The following is a 22,164-nucleotide window of genomic DNA, read 5'->3' on the forward strand; positions in this document are numbered from 1 at the left end:
GGAGCGAATAGCCTCATGTTTGCGAGCATTTTGCAGAGACAGCAGGGATGTGCTCAGGCCAGAAAAGTGTTGGTGTAAGGTAGACGCCGATATATTTGCAGGAAGTAATGTTAGAAATAACTTGTTTACGTTCAAAGGAAAACACTTTATATTTACTAGTATCTATAGGGTCATGAGCCAAGCGTTACACGAGTTAGACATGATGTTAAAATAATCTTGAACGATGAAGTGGTGGTTGGGCCATTTTCTGGGTCTGTAGAACATGCAGTCATCTGCGAAGATTCTGATAATTTATATGTTAGATGGGAGGTCTTTGATGTAGATGATAAAGAGTAGTAGGCCAAAAACGCGACTTTGTGGGACACCAGAAAAGACGCAGGAAGAGGTAGAGGAAGAATTATTCATGGTTGTAAACTGCTTGCGAAAGAAAAAAAAATCGTAGCCATGATAAAGTGAGGGAGCCTGATAGTAGGGCAGATATTTTAGAAGTAAGACAGCAATGCGGCACACGGTCAAAGGATTTAGCAAAGTACCAAAATATACCGTTATTTTGTAGGCCATTATTGATGTTGTAACGAATATCAGTAGTGAATTATAATAACTGTGTTTCGCATGACATGCCCTTTCTGAATCCGTGCTTGTAATGGAAGAAGAATTTCTTAGCCTCGAGGTGACTTTAGACGTGGGAAGCTATTACGTGCTCGAGTATTTTGCAACAGGTGCATGTGAGTGAGTTTAGACGGTTGTTTTTAGGTGAGTTGTTATCTCTAGATTTAAAAATTGGTATTCCCTCGGCAATTTTCCAGTCGTCTGGCAGTTTTACAGAGGGGGAAGACTGTCGAAAGATGTGTAGAATGTGGCTCACGAAACACATCGACTACACTGGCATTCGAAGGCTCATGGTTTGACGTAACTTGAATCTAATACGACGTTTACTCGGGAGAAGTTAAGCTAGCCTGTTCAGTCTTACTCTTATCTCTCGTCCCTGGTGGAAGGTAGCCAAAACATTGCCACTGCGAGTGGAATTTCATGCACTTTTGCTGAAGCTGAAGATGCTTCAACGACGTAGCGTTATTTTTCATCTTCGACGCTCCAAAACTTTGTGTGGAACCACCCGCAGACTTTCAGGGTGGAGACATCCTTCTATCTATTCCTGACGTACACTCCAGGCACCCTCTAAGGAACGTTTGAAATTGGCAGCGATCTCAAGATTTCTCCGCAGTTATTCGTAATACTTGGTTGTCGAAGCTATATGAAGGCATACGAGGGAAGCCATTTAACGATCATTGTTTGCGTATGAACGGTGAAGCCTTGAACAATAACGGCAACTTCAGTTCGAAGTGGCCGTCTGAAATCACAGCCATGCTTCATGTGCACTACGTAATCCACGGAAACACGGTCACGCTAAAGTAGAAACATAGCGTGCATATATGGTAAGCGCTACGAGTCGTTTAGTGTATTGCATATGCGCATTTAGATCCTGCTTTTCCGCTAAGCACGCTTCCCACTAAACGCGGGGTTTCAAACATGCGGCCCTCCACCCAATCGTTTGCGGCCTGCAACGCTCACGTGACTGTTCACACCCATATTTTTCTTTATTAACACGAAATTATTTTATGCCGGGGTCAACCAGGGCTCCACTGACGTACATCCATCATAGATATGACTTTTCAAAATATATACGAACAGATTGCAAAGAAAAAAATACAAGAAAAGATTCTGTCGTGCAGTGTTGAAACAGCAATTAACCTCTTGATTCGCAGCGCGCAGCGCTATCTAACCACTGTGCCACGGAGTGAATACGTTGCGAAGTATGTTAATGGCAAGCCATTTGTGTACACCATACACCATTTGGCGGTTCTCAGAGCTCCGAAACAGCGTGTTTCCTCGCGTTGGGCACACTCTAAATTTAGGTCGTCGCGTGCCACCCCCGCGGAGCGTGGTCTCGTCTCCGCGCTTATTTCTCAGACTCGTATCGAGAGTGAATGAAGGTCATTTCGTTCGCCGCCTCAGACACGTTTACGAAAGGAGCGAGCTGATTCACACTGCGTAGTAAGGATTGTTAAAGTTGTTAGCACTTGTCCTGCGTATACTTGTGAGCTCGTTTCGTACGCATTTCTTTCTGTTTGAACAGCGCGCTTAGAGTGTCGAGCTGTGACAGTTGTTAATCCGCGCTCGTGCTGTGTGCGCTAATTTCGTGCGCTGCAAGTTTCGAGCTGCTTCTTGCCACTCTTCGCTTGACTTAGCATTTTTTTTGTAACTGTTGCTGAAACAGTGCACAATGAACGGTCAACTACCTCTGTGTAAGAACTTTTAACTTTCGTGATATAATACCGATTCTTAGATATGGGGATCAGCCACGTTTTTTTTCTAATATGAATGTTCGTGGGCTACTGGTGAAAAGCATTGCTTTCGCGCGGTACCCTATGTGATTACCGTGTGTTGAAGCATGAGCGTGAAACAAAAGCTATTCAGAATCTACGTCTCGGTTCTGAAGGGAAAAGTGTATATACATCAGGGCTCGTAGTATGCGAGGGATTATTGATCAGCTGCAAACTCGTAATAAGATCACGTGCTACGTGACCCCAAAACAGACAGAAAAAGTGTTCCACGCTCGCTGTCATTGCTGCAGACGGCGCTGACTGACGCTCCCACGTTTCATTCACATATACACCCGGTAAAGTGGACGAGGAGATAGCCGCCGGGTAGCTAGGTTGGGAGAGCTTTGGACGCATTATTCGAAGGTGTCGGTTAGATTCCTGCCCACGGCAAGCCACCTTTTCACCCACTTTTTTTTCTTCACGTGTCGAGATTAAGAGGTTAATGAAAGAGGACGAGATGAAAATGACGCCGTTTTCTGCCTCCCGTCACAGGGGCATGGCTAATTGTCTTACATAACATTCCCTATGCTTTCCTTCGCATGATTGTTAGATTTCATTATTATTACGTCTAGATTTTAGCCACATGATTAACGACATGTACCTAAGATTTCAAAAAATAAACAGTTTTTTTACGATGGCAACGCTCGCTTAATATTGCCCCCACTTTACCTTCTCCACTGTCCTGGCCCTTGTGGGATTGAACTATGCATGAATGCGACCCGCTGATGGAAGTGAGCCTGAGACCCCAGTGCTGGACTATAACTGTCTATAAACCGTGCAGCATTGGAGAGCTTAGCACACTCACGTGAAGGAACCGGGCTGGCTGAACGTCCGCAGACTCGTTCGCTCGCCGCGGAAGGGCCGCTGAAGAGCGCATGGTCGAGGAGGCGACGTCACGGTGTCTACCGGACGACGTGACATGACGTACTCCCTCGGAAAAGGTAAAGGGCGTCGACTGGGTCGTCAAGAGTGACAGCTCTTTCGGTAATGACTGCTGCTGCCGGCTCGGTTGGCCTTGCTGAAAATCAGTGAACCACACACGCTGAGTTCATACGAAGGAACAACCGAGTCACAGCTTATAGGCTCATCGGCCTGTGAGCTTTTCTTCTGATTCGCGGGCGCTCACTGCAAATCATTTTAACTGGCTCTTTGACCTTATCTCGTTATTAGTAAAAGTGTGCGAATTGTGAAAGTCCATCTCGAATTGAATTGAATAGTGCCGAATTGACGAATGCTGAATCGAATATTGAATACTAAAGATTCGAAAGAAAGAACGAAAACATAATTTGCTCGTGTGCTCAAGCTCATTTAGCCGTTAGTGACTACCACTGCAAGACTACAAATCGTCATGCAGAAACACAACGTAGTCCACGTACGTCACTTCACTTCGAACTTTCTCGCCTTAATGTTACGGTGTTTCGTGCATTTTGAAAATATGTGCTCACTGGCAGAAATTGGATGGTATTGCAAAGTAAAATCAATTTCAGCGATACCTAGATAAAGTACAGCTCTTTGCGCTTTTCAATATTTCAAAGTATCCTGTTTTCTTGGGGTCATCCACTTATTGAAATATTTTTGAACCTCTGGACTATAATGTCTAAGTTCAGTGCTGGTTATTTTTCATGCTAGCATTGTGACTGTGTTACCTTTTGTGCTGGACTCATGACATGCGGAAATGACATAATCTTCACTAAAATAAACACACACTCACCTTTTAACCAGAGCACCGATGAAAGTTTCAACGCAATACCTTTCTGTAAGCACCTTAAAATTAGCTTTAACCACCCCAGCCTGACAAAGTTGAACCACTGCCTTTTGCCGCGCTTCAGATATTCATCCATTGGAATTATTCCGAATTTCAAATATACTAGCTATTCGCAAGTCGAATTTGATTATTCGATTAGAAACTCGAATATTCACGCACTCCCAGTTACGTGTCTGCTGTATGGGACCCTCACACTTAAGCAAATATTAAAAAAAAACTGGAATCCTTACAAAGAAAATTCGCAAGGTTTATTTACAACCCTTACTGTAAAGGCACGTCCCCCTTGGACCTCCTGGAAAATTACAACTTGAAAATCTCAAAGCACAGGCGCGCCTGTGAAAGACTGGAAAGATTTTGTCAAATCTATCACAACAACCCGAAAAGCGATAAAGGTAAATATACTGAACTATCAAAATCACGAATAACATGGTCGCACCATAGCAAGAAAGTTCAAGAATTTTCATGTAGAACAACTTTTTTCCAAAAATCACCCTTTCCTCGAACAATACGTAGCTGGAACGCACTGCCCATCCGATGAAGCTGCATCATCCATAACTGTTTCTTCATTCATGCATGCGATAGCGAATCTGCCTGCCATCTTTTTATTGATTTGGTATTATTATTATTATTAATAATAGTAGTAATATTATCACTATAACTATTATTATTGGCACTGCATCTAAATTCTTCGGTGTGTCGGAGTTGTATTGCTTTGGTATGTTAAGCACTGCCTCATTTGTATGTTACTTTGCTCGCACTTTTTTTTTGCTCATTGTGTCAATTTGTTATTTTGCTCGTTTTCACTGATTATTTTACTGTATAGTCGCTCGTGCCTCTTTTAGGCAGAACTCGCTCATTCTGTCCAAAAGGGGCACAAAATGTTACGCTGACTCATGTTTTCAATGTTTCCAAGTTGAAACTCTTCTAGTTTCTTTAGCAGCAGCAAGCAGCAGCAAGCAGCAAGCAGCAAGCACCAGCAGCAGCAAGCACCAGCACCAGCAGCAGCAAGCACCAGCACCAGCAGCAGGAAGCACCAGCACCAGCAGCAGGAAGCACCAGCAGCAGCAAGCACCAGCAAGCACCAGCAAGCACCAGCGAGCACCAGCACCAGCAGCAGCAAGTAGCAGCAAGCACCAGCAGCAGCAGCAAGCACCAGCAGCAGCAGCAAGCACCAGCAAGCAGTCCCAGCAAGCAGGAGCGTAGCAAGCACCAGCAGCAGCAGCAAGCACCAGCAAGCAGCAGCAGCACCAGCACCAGCAGCAGCAAGCACCACCAGCAGCAGCAGCAAGCAGAAGCAAACACCAGCAGCAGCAGCAAGCATCAGCAAGCAGCAGCAAGCACCAGCAGCAGCAGCAAACACCAGCAAGCAGCAGCAGCAAGCACCAGCACCAGCAGCAGCAACCACCAGCACCAGCAGCAGCAAGCAGCAGCAAGCACCAGCAGCAGCAGCAAGCACCAACAGCAGCAGCAAGCACCAGCACCAGCAGCAGCAACCACCAGCACCAGCAGCAGCAAGCAGCAGCAAGCACCAGCAGCAGCAGCAAGCACCAACAGCAGCAGCAAGCACCAGCAAGCAGCAGCAGCAAGCACCAGCAAGCACCAGCAGCAGCAGCAAGCACCAGCAAGCAGCAGCAGCAAGCAGCAGCAGCAGCAAGCAGCAGCAGCAAGCAGCAAGCATTAGCAGCAGCAGCAGTAAGCAGCAGCAGCAGCAGCAGCAGCAAGCAGCAAGCATTAGCAGCAGCAGCAGCAAGCAGAAGCAAGCAGCAACAGCAAGCACCAGCAAGCAGCAGCAGCAGCAGCGGCGGCGGCGGCGGCGGCAATATCGTAACCAAGATGACGCGAAGGCATTTATAGGCCTTACCTTCGGCTGCCCAGTCGGCCTTGTTGACTTCGTGAGATTCGCTTTCTTTTGTTGCGGGAACTGCTCAGACGTCTTCATCTCCGATGCCGCCCTCGTGTGGGAACCGTGCTGTTTGTAGAGGGTCCTGGACAAGGACTTGTTGCTCCTGCAAGTTCCGTGCAAGTGGTTCGCAATGTCGCTACCAATGCAATTAGTGGTATGGTATAAACCTGGACGTTTTAAACACGCAGCTCGCGGATCTTTCGCTTGTGATCCGGTCCACGCATGACTGTCTTTTTCCGCAAATAATTATTTTTATTTTCTCAATAAGTATGCTCATGCGCTTCGCAGGCGTGACAAGGTCTCGAGCACTTACTTTTTTTCACTGTGAGACACGTCATCTGGGCACTAAGTGTTCAAAAATAGCCGTGAAACGCTATCACTACACAAAAGGTAAGAATGGGCGTCCCGGTTTTAGTTATTCGAGGGATCAGTACCTTGAATCCTTTCTCCAAATCGTCGCCAGAAAGTCAGAAATGGCCCGCGTAAAAGTTATGAAAAAGGCCGTCGGTCATATTAAGACGTTATCGTACATCTTGTTAAAACATTACTATCCCCCGCTCCAACCTTCTTCGCTGTGGACATCCCAACACTTGCGAGACTCCACCAACAGTACCAAATTGAGGACAGATGCTGCTAAAAAATTTATTCGGTAGCCTAGCCCAACGATTTTGTTTCGCCAGATACATGGTTTTTTTGTGATGACGACGACTGTGTAAGTTGAATAATTCTATTTGTACTACAACAACGTGTAAAGCATAGCTTTTTCCAGACACACTTTTACCACTAAATATTAATAGTTATAAGCCAATAAACGCTCATATTTCTTCACATTAACTGCAGAGTACAAGGAACTAACAAAGGCTTGTGTGTAAATTATTTTAATGAACAAGAAAAATTTTAACGTGAAAAGGCATTTTATTACTCCTGCCATAACAGTTTTTTCTTGTTTATTAAAATGTCAGATAAACACGTTTTTGTAAGTAATTTGCATCTACAGCTAATGCGAAGAAATATGAGTCATTCTTGGCTCATAATCATAAAAGTAAAGTGACAGAAAAAGATCAGCACATACTTTAGGTTCACAATACTTGTTTAAGATATATTAGGTTTTTATTTGAATAATTTCACTCTTCGCATGTTCAGAAATATGTGGCAGAAATTGTATCTCAATCTGGCGGTCAGAAGTACCAGAAATATGATGTCCAAACTCAAGAAGTTGCCACCAATAGCGTCTTCAAAAATGCATTTTGTACGTAGAAATGCATGCTCATCTATGTTGCAAATTTATGTTGTATGAAATGATTTCTGCCCCCATTAGAGCTTGAAAATCAAGGTCATTTTGAGCATGTAGCCGTGGTGAACTTCTCAGGTGTAATGCAGTAGAAAGCAGCCAGGTGACAACTTCCAGGGTACTCTAGACTATAAGACATTTATAGTTTTTAGTAACCACCTTGTGTCCTTTAAAAGCGGTTTTAACTTACTTCGAGTTTTATTACAACCTTGACTTTTTCGCTCATGAAAACAGAGAAGCTGAACTTGTGAATGCAAGTAAAAAGAAGAAAATATGTAAGTTTAGAAAAAAACGGCATTTTTAGTAGCAACATAACAGAAATATAAAAAAACAAAAAATCTTGAACAAGATGTGTCAGTGCCGTTGCATATCGTGAAAAAAACATTACGTGTGGAAACAGTGGTTCCACCGTAATCCCGATTTCAAAAAATTGTCCATCTTTTTAATCTTTCCTTGAACTAGCCCTATTGAGATTTTTATTATCTTCAGAAAGTATTGCTACTAGTATTCGCTTTTGAGGTGTGTATTGTAGCCGACTTAATGTAGCAATGAGACTCCCAGTCTCAGTAATTCCGCAGACCAGCAATCAGTTTTATTGATTAGATTTGCGAGACGCCGACGGTACATGCTTTCATAATGTCATGGGGGTGAGAGAATGAATGAAATAAATATATTTACGAAATATACAGAGAGAGTCAGAGGCAGCTGCAGCCAAGATGGAAGAACAGCAGCAACAACAACACGAGCACGGTCGCTTTCATCGTCTTTGTCGTCTATGATGCTCTTTCGTTGCCGATGTCGTGCAACATATAAGCCCCCGCTGCTGACAGCGCCGTCTCGGCGCCTAAAGGAGAGTAGGATCATATGCGGATATGTATGATTTGAGGAGGCTCACGTGGACGACGTCAGTAGCGGGTGCGGACGACGATGACTGACTGTCCAACGGAGCAATCTCGTATGTGACATCGGTAAGCCGGCGTAAAACCTTGTAAGGCCCCGAGTAGCAAGACAGGAGCTTCGAAGAGAGGCCAACGTGGCGGCATGGTGTTGAGAGGAGAACCAATGAACCTGGAGAGTAGGAAACTACTCTGTGATGGCTATCGTAGCGGGCCTTATGAGAGAGCTGCGAGTCAAGAAGACGTTCCCGTGCGATTTGGCGGGCCACTTGAGCCCGAGCAGTGGCATCCCGGGCGTACTCTGTAACCGTTTGCGTAGTTGATGGGAGAAGAGTCTCGAAGAGTAACGCTGGATGGCGGCCGAACAATAAATAGAAGGGGGAGAAGCCAGCGGTATCGTGGCGTGACGAATTGTACGCGAATGTCACACAAGGCAAAGTACTATCCCAATCAAGGTGATCCTTGGAAACGTACATGGAGAGCATTGCTGTCAATGTTCGATTTAGGCGCTCGGTAAGACCATTTGTTTGTGGGTGATAGGCCGTAGTGAGCTTGTGACGTGTCGAACACGAGCGAAGGATGTCACTTACTACTTTTGAAAGAATTGAGCGACCACGATCAGTGAGCAGCTGTCGAGGAGTGCCATGGTGAAGAATTACGTCATGAAGCAAGAAGTCCGCGACAATAGTGGCACAGCTTCTCGGTAGCGCTCGTGTGATAGCGTATCTTGTGGCGTAATCAGTGGCTACGGCTATCCACTTGTTTCCAGTGAGAGAAGTAGGAAATGGTCCAACGAGATCAAGACCGACGCGGTAGAAGTGAACGGTGGGTATGTCTATTGGTTGGAGCGGACCAGCTGGTGGCAACGTGGAATGTTTGGAGCGCTGGCAGGACTCGCATGCAGCAACGTATCGGCGCACAGAACGGTAAAGGCCTGGCCAGAAGAATCTACGCCGCACGCGATCGTACGTGCGCGTGACCCCGAGATGTCCCGCGGTTGGGGCGTCGTGAAGCTGTTCAAGTACAGCGGAACGGAGTGTCGCAGGAACTACGAGTAGTAGTTCTGGTCCTTCAGCGCTTGTGTTGCGTCGGTAAAGAATGACATCGCGTAGAACGAACAAGTGTAGCGACGGGTCTACGTGGGGCAAGCGTAGACTCTGCAGGATAGGCCGCAAGTGGACATCGCTAAGCTGCTCCTTGCGTATGTCGGTGAAAGCCGACATGGCGAAGACACAAGGGTCAGAATCATGTGCTGAAAGGTCAGGTGGGTCCACGGGGTGACGGGATAGACATTCGGCATCCTGGTGCATTCGGCCAGATTTGTATGCCACGTCGAAGCTGTATTCTTGTAGTTTCAAGGCCCAACGGCCAAGTCGTCCTGTTGGATCTTTAAGGGACGACAGCCAGCACAAAGCATGGTGATCTGTAATTACCGAAAAGGTGCGGCCATACAAGTATGGTCGAAATTTTCCAACTGCCCAGACTAGTGCGAGGCACTCACGCTCTGTTATGGAAAACTTTCTCTACGAAGGAGAAAGGAAGCGACTGGCATAAGCAATTATGCGATCCTGTCCTCGTTGCCGCTGGGCGAGAACAGCACCAATTCCATGTCCGCTGGCATCGGTACGAACTTCAGTATGGGCTGACGGGTCGAAATGGACCAAGATGGGTGGGGAAGTAAGTAATGTTGTAAGGGTGCTGAAGGCAGTTGCTTGGTCAGTACCCCAATAAAAAGGCATGTCCTTCTTCAGTAGCTCCGTAAATGGTCAAGCAATGTCAGCAAAATTCTTCACGAAACGTCGAAAGTAAGAACAAAGGCCGACAAAACTCCGTACATCTTTTTCGGAACGTGGTATGGGAAAATCTTTGACAACTCGAATTTTGTCAGGATCAGGTTTCACGCCTCGGGTACTGACAAGGTGGCCCAGTACACTGATTTCCCGACGGCCAAAGCGACATTTGGAAGAGTTGAGCTGAAGTCCTGCTTTCCGGAAAACCTCAAGAACAGCTGTTAGGCGGCTAAGGTGGCTTTCGAATGTAGGTGAAAATACGATGACGTCATCGAGATAGCACAGGCACGTGGTCCATTTGTATCCACGCAGGAGAGAGTCCATCATCCTTTCAAATGTAGCTGGCGCATTACACAATCTAAATGGCATAACCTTGAACTGGAAAAGTCCATCCGGTGTGATGAATGCGGTTTTCTCACGGTCTCGATGATCGACAGAAATCTACCAGTATCCTGATCGCAAGTCGATAGATGAAAAGTAGGCAGAACCATGTAGGCAGTCGAGAGCGTCGTCAATCCGTGGCAGTGGATACACGTCCTTACGTGTTACTTTATTCAAGTGACGGCAGTCTACGCAGAAGCGCTAGCTGCCATCCTTCTTCTTGACTAGCACGACCGGCGGTGCCCATGGACTGCAAGAAGGTTCGATGACGTCTTTTGTGAGCATTTCTTCAACTTCATGCTGGATAACTTGTCGCTCAGCATTATACGCGCGATAAGGACGTCGTCGGATGGGGCTGGCGTCTCCAGTGTTAATCCTATGAGTTACAAAGGATGTCTGACCCAAAGGGTGGTCATAAAAATCAAAGATGTCGCGATAGCATTTCAGCAGGTGCCGGATGTCAGCTGTCTGTGCTGGAAGAAGTTCCGGAGCGATCATCTTGTCGATGGTGGCATCCGCTGTGTTCTTCGAGGATGAAAACGGAGCAGAGGACGAAGAAGATTCGGCAACAAACGCCGAAATGGCAGGATCTATAGAAAAAACTTTTGTCAAAGTCATACCATTTGGGATATCTTGAGCGCACCAGCTGAAGTTTAAGATCGGAAGAGACGCTGTATTTCCCGTGACTGTCAAAAGTGTGTGAGGCACGGCAACATTTTTGGCCAGCAGAACGTCAGCAATAGGTGTCAACATGTAGTCACCATCGGGAACAGGAGAGACAGATCTCAGATTCACGTAAGTAACGGCTTGAGGTGGTAGACGAACGTGATCTGCAGAACACAGACGGTGTTGAGCTGGTATTAGGTCGTCATGGTAACACGGTAAATCAAGTTGAAGCATGCCGGTTCCACAATCAATAAGGGCAGAGTGGGCGGATAAAAAGTCCATGCCGAGGATAAGTTCATGGGAGCATTTTTCGAGCACAGCAAATAGCACTGTCGTGGAGCGATCAGCCACACTTATACGCGCAGAGCACATTCCAAGCACAGGAAACGTGCCGCCGTCGGCGACCTGGATGAGTGGCACTGTGGGTGGCGTTAAAACTTTCCTAAGGCGGAAACGAAGTTCTGAATTCATCACTGATATGTGAGCCGCTGTGTCCACAAGTGTAACAACGGGTGTGTCATCTACTTCAACGTCAATAAGGTTGCGGTGAGTCGGCAGCATGGTCAGAGGATTTGGCGGGCAAGTGGTCGATGCAGCATCACCTCCGGGAGCTGCTTCATCTAGTTTTCCCGCGGCAGGTGGTCAGTCGGCGACATTGGTCGGCGAAATTGGGGCGAGCGAGACGATGGGCGACGGAAGAGCGGTGAACGGGACTGGCGAGCATGCGGAGATGGAGAGCGACGACGATATGGCGGCATAGAAGGAACGTCTTCACTGGTGGCCTGAGGTGACTCCCGGTAAGTTTTAAAGCGTCCATGATCCCTCTCTGGCCGATGGGGGTACCCATAGGATGCCTGATGCCAATACCACCGAGTGTTACAATGGCGGGCCACGTGTCCGATGCGGTGGCAGTTGAAACAAATCGGGCGATCGTCAGGAGCTCTCCACTCGGCTGGATTGCGAGGGCGCGCCGGAAGGTTTTGGCGTTGAGCATAAGAAACAGGGGGTCGACGACAGTTGATCGGCTGAGAGGGAGCTGTAGTGCACTCGGAGGCCAGTCCAGCATTGGAAAGATCTTGTCGCACAATGGCATGTACCAGTGGCACCATCTGAGGGCTGGAGTCACAGGCATGGGGGCACGTGGACGCAGGAGACAGAGCTTCAAGTTCACGTCTGATGATCTTGGTCACGTGCTCTGCAGTTAACGGCGTCTGTAGCGCAGGCCTGTCTTCACACGACCAGGTTGCTGCTGTGTTTGGTAGTCGGTTGAAATTATGGGCGATACGTCGACTTTTTGCGGCCTCAAAACGCTGGCACTCCTTGATGATGACATCGACCGTGTTGCAGTCCTTGCACATGAGAAGGTTGAATGCATCATCTGCAATGCCTTTTAATATGTGAGCTACTTTTTAGGTTTCTTCCATATCGTTGTCCGCTTTTTGGCAAAGGGCAAGCACGTCCTGTATGTAAGTCACTTAGGACTCTGATGACGTTTGCGCACGAGATGCCAACTCCTTCTTGGCCGCTGCCTTTCTACCCACAGACTTGCCGAAAAGGGCGCGCATCTTTTCTTTGCACGCATCCCAGCTTCCAATTTCATGTTCGTGGTTCTCGAACCACACTTTTGCTGTTTCTTTCAAGTAGAACAGGATATTGGCTAACATAAGAGTTTAATCCCAGCGGTAATTCTTATCTGTACGTTCGTACAACGGCAACCATTCTTCGATGTCGCCATCATACGTGCCAGGATCTTTTAGTTGCGAAAAGACAACAGTTGTTGTTGTAGTCGCCTCGGCGGGAGCCGGTCCCTGGTTTGCCATGGTGGAAAAAACCAAGCGTCGGCCACTGCGGAGCTCCGTTATATCGTGTTGTACCCCGCACCACCACCAAATGTCACGGGGGTGAGAGAATGAATGAAATAAATATATTTACGAAATATACAAGGAGAGTCAGAGGCAGCTGCAGCCAAGATGGAAGAAGATGATGATGATGATGATGATGAACCTTCATCTTTGCTGGCACTCGCCCACAAAGGGGGATCCCCCAAGAACCGGGTGGCAGGATCATCAAGTGTGCTAATTCAGGCATTCAGGTAGTCTCGTAGCCGTAAATAATAACAATAGGCTAAGAGGTTAATCTCTTTGTTGCCCTTATGTACTCGCACACAGCAGAGAAAACCTCCCTGTGGCTATAACCTAATGTAATTCCTCCGAAGGATAAAATTATTTCCACGTTTATTTTTAAACCTAGCTTCTCAATTGGTTCGACCAGGTATCTTTTCCTTTGATAAGCGTAACGTTGACAGGATAAAAAGAAATGATTTATTGATTCCGATTCTTTGCAAAAGAGACACAACGGAGAAGCTGTTAGTCCAGCTTTATGTAGGTAGTAATTCAGATGCGGAATTCTGCATCGTAATCTGGTGATAGTAATTTCTAACTGCCGAGATACACACCACTGTTTGTTCCAGCAATAGCTTAGATGTACGAAGTCTCTGACTTTATCCAATGATTATTTTTCTATTTCTTTGTGCAAACAAGCCTTTCTATATCTCAGTGCTGTTACGTAGGCGAAATCAGGTAAAATAGGTAAAAGTGGTCCGCTTAAAGATGCTTTGGCTAACGAGTCTGCCATCTCATTTGGATAAATCCCGCAGAGCTCGGGTATCCATAGCAAGTGAAATTTTTTTCAGGTTTTCTGGTAATAAACTGCTAATCATACTCAATAATGTCAAATTATTTGCTGTAGATAGTGCAGTGCATACTGACAGAGAATCGGTAAGTATGACCACTTTTTATGCGCTTGCAGGAAGTTCACGGAGCGCTAGAATTATAGCAAATAATTCAGCGATGAATATAGGCGTGTAATCTGGTAATCGAACTGAGAAAGACCAGTCGAGAGAAGTACAGAAGATGCCTATTCCAGCCTTTTCGTTCAATACGGATGCATCCGTCGCAATAATGTTGTTTATGGACAGATGAGTCAAGTAATCTTTTAACTGAATATTTAAATAATGAAGAGGCAGTTGTTTCGCATTAGAGGGAAAAATATCATCACATTTAATTTCAAGTTTTGAATTAGGTGTCTTCGTTATGCAAATCTGATAAATATTTACATTGAGAGGCTCTAGCAACGCTTGGACGAACCTAATCTGAGGGGAGTGTAGTCTAGACCATTGTGTTCCAAAGAATGTGTTTGGTTCTTGAATAAAAACGTATAAAGCTTGTCGCAGAGGTGAATTGTATATTTTTAAGAAAGTTTGAACGTTAAGTATTCTAAACCGAGTTAACAAAGGTGGAAGGCGCGCTTCCACATACAAAACAGTATTTGCCACAAATTTTGGGAGTCCAAGACACAAGCGCAAAGCTTCTCTTTCTAATAATATTATTGTCTCATCTTGTAAGCCGCGCTGACTGAAAATAATACACACCCGAATTCCATAATAGGCCGCACATACATCTTGTAAATCATTATCAATGAACTCCTACGCAATCCTATTTTTCTGTTTCCCAATTTCCGTAACCACCCCAAGGCACGTGACGCTTTACAGCCAACCTCCTCTATATGGCTTTTCCAATTTAGCGTCCTATTATATACGATGCCTAGGGATTTCAGGAAATCGACCTGGGGAATGAGCTCGGTACGATACATCAGGGAAATGTTGACACGATCCTTAGAAGAGAATGGCAAAAGCGCACTTTTTTTGGCGTTCAATGACATATGGATATTGTCAAGCCATCCTTCTAGCATGTTCATGTAATTCTGTAATGCCTGATACAATGAGTGCAGATCACTGTTTGTTGCGAAGAAAGCAATTTCATATGCATATACGTAAATTTGGATATCCTGATGAGTTGGATTGGAACTTAGTACTATGTTGAATAACACCGTGGACAATACTGAGCCCTGAGGTACACCTCGTGTCTGCTTATATTTTTTAGAAGAGCATCCATCCAAGAAGCAATAAAATTCTCTGTCTTTCACAAACTCTGTAATCCATGCTGTTATATACTTTGGAAAGCGATAGTCTTGCATCTGCTGGATTAGGATAGGATATTACACTTTGTCGTACGCTTTAGCTAAGTCTAGACTGACTAGTGCACAGTTTTCGCGGCGATGCCGAGCCAGCTGTATGCGACTTTCCAAATCCACATGTGCACACCAAATGGAGTATCCCGATCTAAAGCCAATTTGTCTGTGGTTTAGTATTGTATGTTCATTGATTTAGTTTATTATACGGGCATTTAAGACTCTCTCTACAAGCTTGACCAGGTTAGATGTCAATGAAATAGGCCTTATGGTATCCAGAGTAAACTCTATTCCCTGTTTCTTAAGTATCGGAATTATTTTGGAAAGCTTCCAATCGGCTGGAATCCAAGAATTTTTCAGTGAATAATTAACTATATTATGGATTTCGTGTGGCGATATTTCGTATAGCACTTTAATCATTGTAGAGGTCACCCCATCAGGTCCGGGAGCAGCGGGCGGTAAGCTCTTCATCACATCCGCCTGTTCAGCTAAAGATACCTCCTGGAAATCACAATCCACCCTTATTTTCACCATGGACTTTGGCATAATTGTCGTAAACCTGGTTTGCAAGCCTTTAGCAATGTTTTCCAAGAATTCAGAGAGTTCGCGAGGAGACATAATGTTGGAATGACTGCTTTCTGTCTGTGGAGTCATTTTTCTCGCACGTAAAAACCTGAAAAGCATTTTCTTATTTTTAGACTTAGACAGATAATTAAATTTATTCATATCATAGTCTTCTTTTGCTTTGCGCACTACACGCTTAAAATCGGCGGCCATGAATTTATAATCACTCCAATTTTTGGGGAATCGGTTAATTAACAGCTTTTTCCAAGCTGCTTTTCGTTTTCTATAACTCTGACACATTATAGATTCCACCACGGGCTAAAAGATCCCGCTGTTTTCGAGTTTACAGTAAACGTTGAATTTTTTTAGTGATCGTTTCAACACCGCACATAGACTCATAGCTCTAAGCTCTTCCTGCATTTCCTCGCGCAAAGTTAACGTAGATTTGAAGTCTTTTTGTAATTTAGCATAATTTACGAATGAGCCAACTTTCCCTGCCAAACTAAACCTCGGGAACTTAATTTCAAACGTAATGGGAAGGTGGTCGCTGTTTGTAGCCCAATCTAATATATTCCACGAGGATATGCTTAAAGTGGAGCTGGAAAATGTTAAATCAATAGTCGATTTAGAGTTACCTCTTACAAATGTAGCAACGTGTGAGTTCAAGAAGGAAAAGTTATTATCAAGCGTCCATTCCCACAAACGTCTTCCGCATACATAAGATTTGAAGCCCCAAGACACATGGTGTGAATTGAAATCACCACACAGTACTATTTCTTTTCTGCATGAAGCTACCATAACATCGAGGCATCTCGTGTCTTGAACTCCCGCAGGAAAGTATACATTTGCAAAAGAGAAAAGCGAGCAGTCTGGTAGTGTTATGTCTAACACCAGAATTTCGTAATTCGTATCCATACACTGATGCGATATCTTGGCTCTGTGACTAAATTTAGTTGATAATAAGAAAGCCAGACCGCCACCTCTACTCGGCCGATTCAGCCGTATTAATCGATAATTTTTCATGTAAAATTTTTTACCGTGACCAAGCCAGGTTTCCTGAATGGCAATTATGTCGGGAGAAATTTGCGAAGAAATATATTGTAAATCTGTAGTTGCCGACCATATAGACCGGCAGTTCCACTGCAGAATTTTTAGGGAACCTATTTTGATGCTATACCGGCAGAAGAAACTGCCTGATCCAGAATACCTTTTTTCAAAAAATCATTTTTTGAAAGGTTGTCAAAGAAGTCTTTCTTTGACAAGTATTTCTTGGATTTTGGATTCTGAGAAGACTTTTCAGAAGGGGGAGTTCTGTTACGTTTCAAAGTTCTTAGAGATTCTATGTCCATATCTGTAAAGTCTCCTGAATCATCTGTCACAGGTTCTGACTCAGCCTGACCTCTATTTTTTGAAGGTCCTGTTTTCGGAGAGATAGATCTATGATTGACTCTCTGATTTTCTTCCTCTGTACCCCTTGAAATCAACAGAGCGTGCGAATCCCGATTTTGCACAGAAACTGTACCAATGATTTGTGTCAGCTGTTGTGTTAACATATCAGCCAAGGCTTCAAAAAGAGTAGCTGCCAGACGCTGCATTGCCTTTTCAGTGGACTTTTCAATAGCCTCAGTTATCGACTTTGCGAGCGATGCATCCATTGCCGGTGTGTGCCGGGATGCTATGCCTGCGTAACCTTTCCATCTTTCATGCATTTCTGCTACCGCCTCCCTCCTAGAGCAACACCTGCGTTCTATGATTTCTAGAACACCCATTTCTCCTTCTTTTGCGCTGCATTCAGCAGAGTCTGCAGGGTGCGCTCCATTACACAAGCAGCACTTCTGGTCATCAGATTTGCAATCGCAGCTGTCATGACTCTCTCTGCACAGACGAAAGCTAGCCTGTGATCTGCATCCTTTCATGCTGTGGCCGAATCGCCAACATTTTGAGCACTGCAAAGGTTTCGGGGAAAGTGGTTCTACTTTGTAGATTAGTGGCCATGCCTTACTTCTGTTGGCCTAACTCTTCCTGCAAAAGTTACTATAACTGATTCACAAGTGGATTTTGTTTTATCGGTCGTTCGGGTGCATCGATAGACTGAAACTGCCCCAACTACAGCAAATAAGTCAAGAATTTCTTGAGGTGCCAGACTCGTATCCACCCCACGGACTATGCCCTTCGTACATGCAAGATGAGCTGGAATAAACGGGCTCACCGGCTGTGCAGCAAATTCAGAGCAATTCAGAAGCTCTCGGACGCAATCCTGGTCTGCAGAGCAGCACAGGATACCCCCTCGGCCGAACTGGCGGACATCCGTAATCTTCTGGAAAAGCGACGAGGCTTTCTGAAGCTCCACTTGTATCACCTTCAGATTCTTCATTGGAATGGAACCCCCATTTGTAGAAACCAGAGCCACAGGACGTAGCTATCTCCACTGCGAAGCAAGGTATCGAGCGGCCAATCCTTGACCGGTAGTGAGGCCAGCCAAGGGGAGTGCCCTTGGCCGGGTGATGAGAAAGACATCAGAATATTCTGACTTGCCTGACCTCCAAAAGGCTGCAACAACGTTTCAGTTGAGAGAAACTAACAATAAATACGAGGAATGAAAAGCAAACCAAATCTTAGCTACAAGGATCCTGCCGCTCGACGATGAGCCGATCTACTATGAGCCACGTCGATGAAGAAACCTGGTCTCTCGGTTGACTGTCAGCAACAACAACACGAGCACGGCCGCTTTCATCGTCTTCGTCGTCTATGATGCTTTTTCATTGCTGATGTCGTGTAACAATATTTATTCTCTATTACAGTTACCAACAGAATGTACTCATTCGGATAGATCCAGATTTTAGACTCATCAACGATGTGACAAGTGCCGCGTGCAAGACTCATTGCAAGAATTCAAACCACTATTGAAGATATTCACAAAATATAATTCTGGGGTTTTAATGCCAAAAGCACGATCTCATTACGATATAATTATTTCTAGGTTGTTGGGTTACATCAGATTGAATTTCACCGCCTGCGGGTTGAATTACCGTGTACCCTATAAGTACAAGTGCATGGCTGTTTTCGCATTTCGCCCACAATAAAATGCGACAGCCATAGAAGGGTGTTCGAACCGTGTGCTCGAGCTAAAAAACGCAACGCTATGTTGCAGCAACGCTATCATGTCGCGTGTGAGTGACTTCGCATCGATCGCTAACGAACGTGCTAAGCGTTGACGCCGCTCATTTCTGCGGCGCTAGAGAAACTTACGCCTTTACCGACCCCTGCCCCCTTCCTGCGCCTCCCCTTTCTATCAAACATTAAAAAAAAAACCTTCGATTAAAGGACGGCTTAATAACGCGAATATCCCGCAGTAAGCTGACGCTTGCGAGAGATGACACTGTCGAATAAGCATCAAGCTAAATGCGATACGACTCGATAAGGGCATGCACTTGCTTAACAGTTAATTGCTTAACAGCTGGGGCTCTGTGACTATGCATATGTAATTCTGTGAAAATCGCGTATTTCTCCCATGAATCTTTTCTTAATATCCGGAATTTCAAATGACCCCGACAGCATCCGCACAAAGTTTGCAACTGTACGATGCAGTTGCCGTGATTTCACTACTCCAAAACAATGCATTTTGTGAATGCGTGATGACTGGCCTTTGAAGAAGTTCCGTAATCGTTACTTTATGCAGATGAAATGACAAGCATGAATGCGCTCTCAACTTAGCTGGCAGTGTCAACATTAGTGACTGCTTTGCACAAGACGATATACTATACGACCCTGTCTGAAGGTGAAAATTGCAGGTTAGCTCCATGGCTTCATTTTGACTACCTTGAACTTCTCTTTCGGCGCATTCACATGCCATATAATCCTTATATTTGGGGATTAAATAGCAAACAGTCGCGAAGTACACCCGTGGTTTTTAAGTTTTTCTGCCGCCATAGCTCGTGCACGCATGTCCTGCTGCCACGATCTGGCTGGTGCACGCATTGAGCCACTCCACCCGGGGTGCTGCTGTCGTTGCTGTCAACTTGCAGTCGTGCTAAAGCGCTGCTACAAAGACAGAGGGTTAAATTTACACGCGTGCGTGGATATATCACGTGGCTGCAAACACTGCGCACCACTTTCTGCCCAACGTGTGTTCTTGCGTGCGGTTGACAAAAATATATATTCACAAGAAAATTAAGCTGGATTGCTCATATAGAGTTGTTTTTATTTTCTTTTTTCTTATGGTTACGTTAGTTTGCTTTCCTAGCCATCGAACGGTGCATCTGATAATGGTAATGGCGCGTCATGACAGAATGACTGATTGATAGATATGCGGAGTTTAACGTCCCAAAACCACCATATGATTATGAGAGACGCCGTAGTGGAGGGCTCCGGAAATTTCGAACAACGTGCACCCAAATCTGAACACACGGGCCTACAACATTTCCGCCTCCATAAGAAACGCAGCCGCTGCAGCTGGGATTCGATTCCGTGACCTGCGGGTCAGCAGCCGAGTACCTTAGCCACTAGACCACCACGGCTGGGCTGACAGAATAACTAAACGCAAAATCTATAAAAAAACTGGTTCCAGAGAGTTCGAGGCAGGCACTGTCATGTTGTTTTCAGCAATTTTCCCTGTGGGCGAAACTTCCAGATTATTGTCCTGCCAGCTTTGTTGGCCACAATGTGCTTCACGAGCGGTATCGCTCTTTCTCCCGTTCCAACGCGATAAATTTCGAAACGTCTTCCGTATAGTACCGCATAAATGACTGCAATACGCACTCACATATTTTGTGCATGGAGCTGTAGTGACACGTCGGGGAATTGTGGTCCAGCCTGCTGAGCGATGGGTGTGGCTTGTCTGCGAAACCAGGATGTAGAAGAACATGCACAGCACGCGATCTGATGATGATGATGATTATGATGACCATAGCCTCTATGTACGCTTCACACCCACTCTGGGGTTGGTTGGTTTGTTTATCACCATGGGATATCCCCACTCCGGGGTATAGGCCATAGATAAGATGATACTTGCTTATTAAACTAATTTTCTAACTGAGGGAAAAGGTGGGGGATCAAGGCACGTTCTTTTTCTTCTTCCTTCTGCGCTCTCACGTACGTACGTATCTTATTATAACAAGGATTTTTATCAAAATTTGACAAGGTGCTAGAATTATTGGTATTGATCTTTTTTATAACAATATACGTGCGCCTTAGCGGACCTGCACCAACAACAATGTCTCGTCACCCGAGGAGGGAGCCACGGTCAGAAGGCCCCTGGAATGAGATCTCTCGCTAGGGTAGAAGTGGAAGTTGTACCACTATGCAGATTAGTGAAATAAACGTTAAGTCCTCCTCCTTATTAATAATTTGACAACACTGAGGTTTCCAAATGCTACGAGAAGCTTATTTTGCATATTTGCAACTGGGTTAAAGATCTTTCACCGAGTAATTGTTTCTGCGCAGTAGCCAAGTTCCCGCACGGGTCCTCTCTCATTCTTGTTAGCGCAGCTGTTCCGTTCTGAACCCCCCCCCCCCCTTCACCCCACCCATCCCCCGCTTCCTCAGTCTGAGCCTAGCCATTATGCCGCTTACAGAAACATCACACCGGTGTCCCAGTCACCCAACTTTTCCCGTAGGAAGACAGGTGTTGGTGGTGGTAGTGAGAAACATTGAATAAACGAGCGACGAGGACTCACACAGGAGCTGTATACATGCTGGTTAGAGTCCCTACTGGCCGCGAGATCGAGCAGAGTCGCCGCCTGGCGGCAACTGGCCGAAGTGACGAAGTGTGGATTGCTTCCGTGCGTCGTCTGCTAGCCACGTCGTGTTTCTATGTGCGCGTACGGCATGCATGTTCTCAAAGTGTGGTTTGTCTGGTCATGTAAGCGTGAGCGTAACTGTTTCTACGTATGCCAGAAGCAATGTATGAAAGCATTTGGTCTTTCTTGGCTGCTAATGCATTTTGATAAGATCGGTGAGGGCAACTTTCCAGATTGCTGTTTATTGTCGTTGTACCCTCCATTCAGCAGAATAATTTCAGAGTGGGTGCCTCTTTCTGTGTCAAGCCCATCGAAAAATTTTCTTGGCATCATCCCAAACATGAGGACTTCTAAATGGTGTGTGAATACAAGAGGAGGAGGAGGAAGAAAGGTTAAGCGGAAAGATAGGGAGGTTAGCAAGTTTTTAGACTGGCTGGCTACACTGTGCTGGGGAAAGGGGTGAGGGGAATAAAATATGTTAAAATCAAATGTTGCGAAGAGATAGCGAGAGAGAAATTACAAAAAATTTCGACAGAGGAAAGGCAACATCAAAGAGTATAAGACACTATAGTCTGCCTCTGAGGCCAGTTGTCCGCAAAAAGCGCACCATACCTTTCAGAGCTTTGTGGGCTGAGGATAGGCTCGGCCAATGACCCAGGATCCTATGTTCCGACAAAGGCCGATCATGCAGTCTATCCAGAGCTGCAGTCAGTTCCTGTCTTTGCGCGTTCAAATGGGTGCACTCACACAAAAGGTGCGC

At 45.5% G+C, this 22,164-nt stretch overlaps 1 protein-coding gene across 1 annotated transcript in view; it reads right to left on the reverse strand.

Moving 5' to 3' along the window:
* The window catches only part of LOC142814420 (uncharacterized), a 66,246-nt gene extending 45,727 nt beyond the window's left edge, over positions 1 to 20,519 (reverse strand). Inside the window, exons 1-3 of the mRNA XM_075893179.1 lie at positions 20,429 to 20,519; positions 6,008 to 6,152; positions 3,187 to 3,399 (exon numbers count right to left, since the gene is read on the reverse strand). Coding sequence (XP_075749294.1) covers positions 3,187 to 3,399; positions 6,008 to 6,152; positions 20,429 to 20,430 — 360 coding nt within the window. The 5' untranslated portion in view covers positions 20,431 to 20,519. The remainder of the gene's footprint in view (positions 1 to 3,186; positions 3,400 to 6,007; positions 6,153 to 20,428) is intronic.
* Between the last annotated feature and the right edge of the window lie 1,645 nt (positions 20,520 to 22,164).

This window comes from Rhipicephalus microplus, chromosome 4 (genome assembly GCF_043290135.1).
Source record: "Rhipicephalus microplus isolate Deutch F79 chromosome 4, USDA_Rmic, whole genome shotgun sequence".
Lineage (NCBI taxonomy): Eukaryota > Metazoa > Arthropoda > Arachnida > Ixodida > Ixodidae > Rhipicephalus > Rhipicephalus microplus.